We start from the raw sequence: 1,510 nt of genomic DNA on the forward strand, positions 1-1,510 counted from the left end.
GTCGCGGATCCTGCGCATTCTTGATCTCCTTAGGATAAAGACAGTGTAATAATGGGATAGCTATTACGCATTTGCAAGCGTCCATCTTAATTTTAATTTAATGAATTAATCATCTTCTGATATCGAAATATTTATTTGAAGAAGAGACGAGAGAAAGCAAGTAAAATTTTTCTCGATTACATTGCAACAGGATCTTTATAAATTGTAAATTTGTAATTGAAGAACAATTAACTCAGAGAAATTAGCGACGTTTGATCTTTGCGAATACAAATATCGCGTTTTAAATGATTAAATGAAAGCTTCCGCTAGCTGCCCACATATCGAAAGAGATTGCGCAACGCAAGAATATAAGAGTCACAACAAAGTTGAATTTTTCTAACAACAGGCACTTATTGCGTTGAAAGATTGCTTAATACAACTCGTTGTATATAAATAGATAGTCTCCGCTGACAACTGTCACGTACAGATTAAGTTCGAGGGTGTGAAGGACGACGCGCGTGAGATAGATTAATAAGATTCATTCAACTGTGGCATTACGATGCGGTTTTGGCTAACTTCTAAGTTAAAAGAACTGTTATTTTCGAGCACGTGTCCTTTCAATACGACGGAACGTCACTCACCGATGGGTGTACGACACGCCGAACAGTTTTCAATCAAATGACGAAGATGTTGGGTTTCCATCCTCTGTAAAATGAAAGACGATGAGTCGTAAGTCTTTCAAATTGCACACATTTTTTCTTATAATTGAATTTTTATAATTGGTTTTTTTTTTTGTCAAAATGTTTTAATAATAAAACTTTATGTGATTTATAAATTAAAAATGAAATATAAGAATTAAAAAATTTTTTGTGTTTATTTTAATTTGAAATCATTGTGAAAGCATTAATTTAAGATCCAAGGATATTAATTCACACATGATGAATTGCTTTATTATTTGATCGCTTAACTCACATTTAGTTCCAATTCCCTCCCAAGTTTCCTGGTAGCGTTGATTAATTCGTTCAAGGTTTTCACGATTTGATCATCGGTCTGGCAGACTGGAAAACACTTCTCGTGAGAACACGTTAACCGACTTAATTTAATATCCGCTTATCTCACCCACCTCTCTCATCCAGACTTTGGATTCCAATGTCGCCTCTTCTGGGTACTCTTTTGCCGGATGAATCATCTGAATCAGGCATGTCCGTCTGATTTGGATAAGGGTACTCATTTTGACCCGAACTACCGGGATACGGACTTCGACCAGATCGTTTAGGATTGTTGAAAGATTCAGACCCAGTAGATTCGTCAGATGTTGAGGGAGGATTTTTGTTAAAATAATTCAAACTCGATCCATCAGGTTGTTTGTCAAAGCCGTACGGATCCGATTTATCGGGCTTCGAACCTGATTGATTGGGTTTACCAGATTTAGGATGTTTTTTGGGGCGAGATTGTGCCGGAGACTGTGAAGGATGAGATTCATATGGATAGTCAAGATCGTCCGTTTGACCAGATGGAGAAAACGGATCGG

General features: G+C 36.9%; 1 protein-coding gene across 1 annotated transcript in view; it reads right to left on the reverse strand.

Annotated features, from left to right (window-relative positions):
* Positions 1–304: 304 nt before the first annotated feature.
* LOC108721207 (uncharacterized) overlaps positions 305–1,510 on the reverse strand; it is a 3,804-nt gene continuing 2,598 nt past the window's right edge. Inside the window, exons 4-6 of the mRNA XM_018445619.1 lie at positions 1,103–1,510; positions 952–1,037; positions 305–684 (exon numbers count right to left, since the gene is read on the reverse strand). The exon at positions 1,103–1,510 is cut by the window's right edge and continues 400 nt beyond it. Coding sequence (XP_018301121.1) covers positions 613–684; positions 952–1,037; positions 1,103–1,510 — 566 coding nt within the window. The 3' untranslated portion in view covers positions 305–612. The remainder of the gene's footprint in view (positions 685–951; positions 1,038–1,102) is intronic.

The sequence above is a fragment of the Mycetomoellerius zeteki genome, unplaced genomic scaffold, assembly GCF_001594055.1.
Source record: "Mycetomoellerius zeteki isolate Tzet28-1 unplaced genomic scaffold, Tzet1.0 scaffold164, whole genome shotgun sequence".
Lineage (NCBI taxonomy): Eukaryota > Metazoa > Arthropoda > Insecta > Hymenoptera > Formicidae > Mycetomoellerius > Mycetomoellerius zeteki.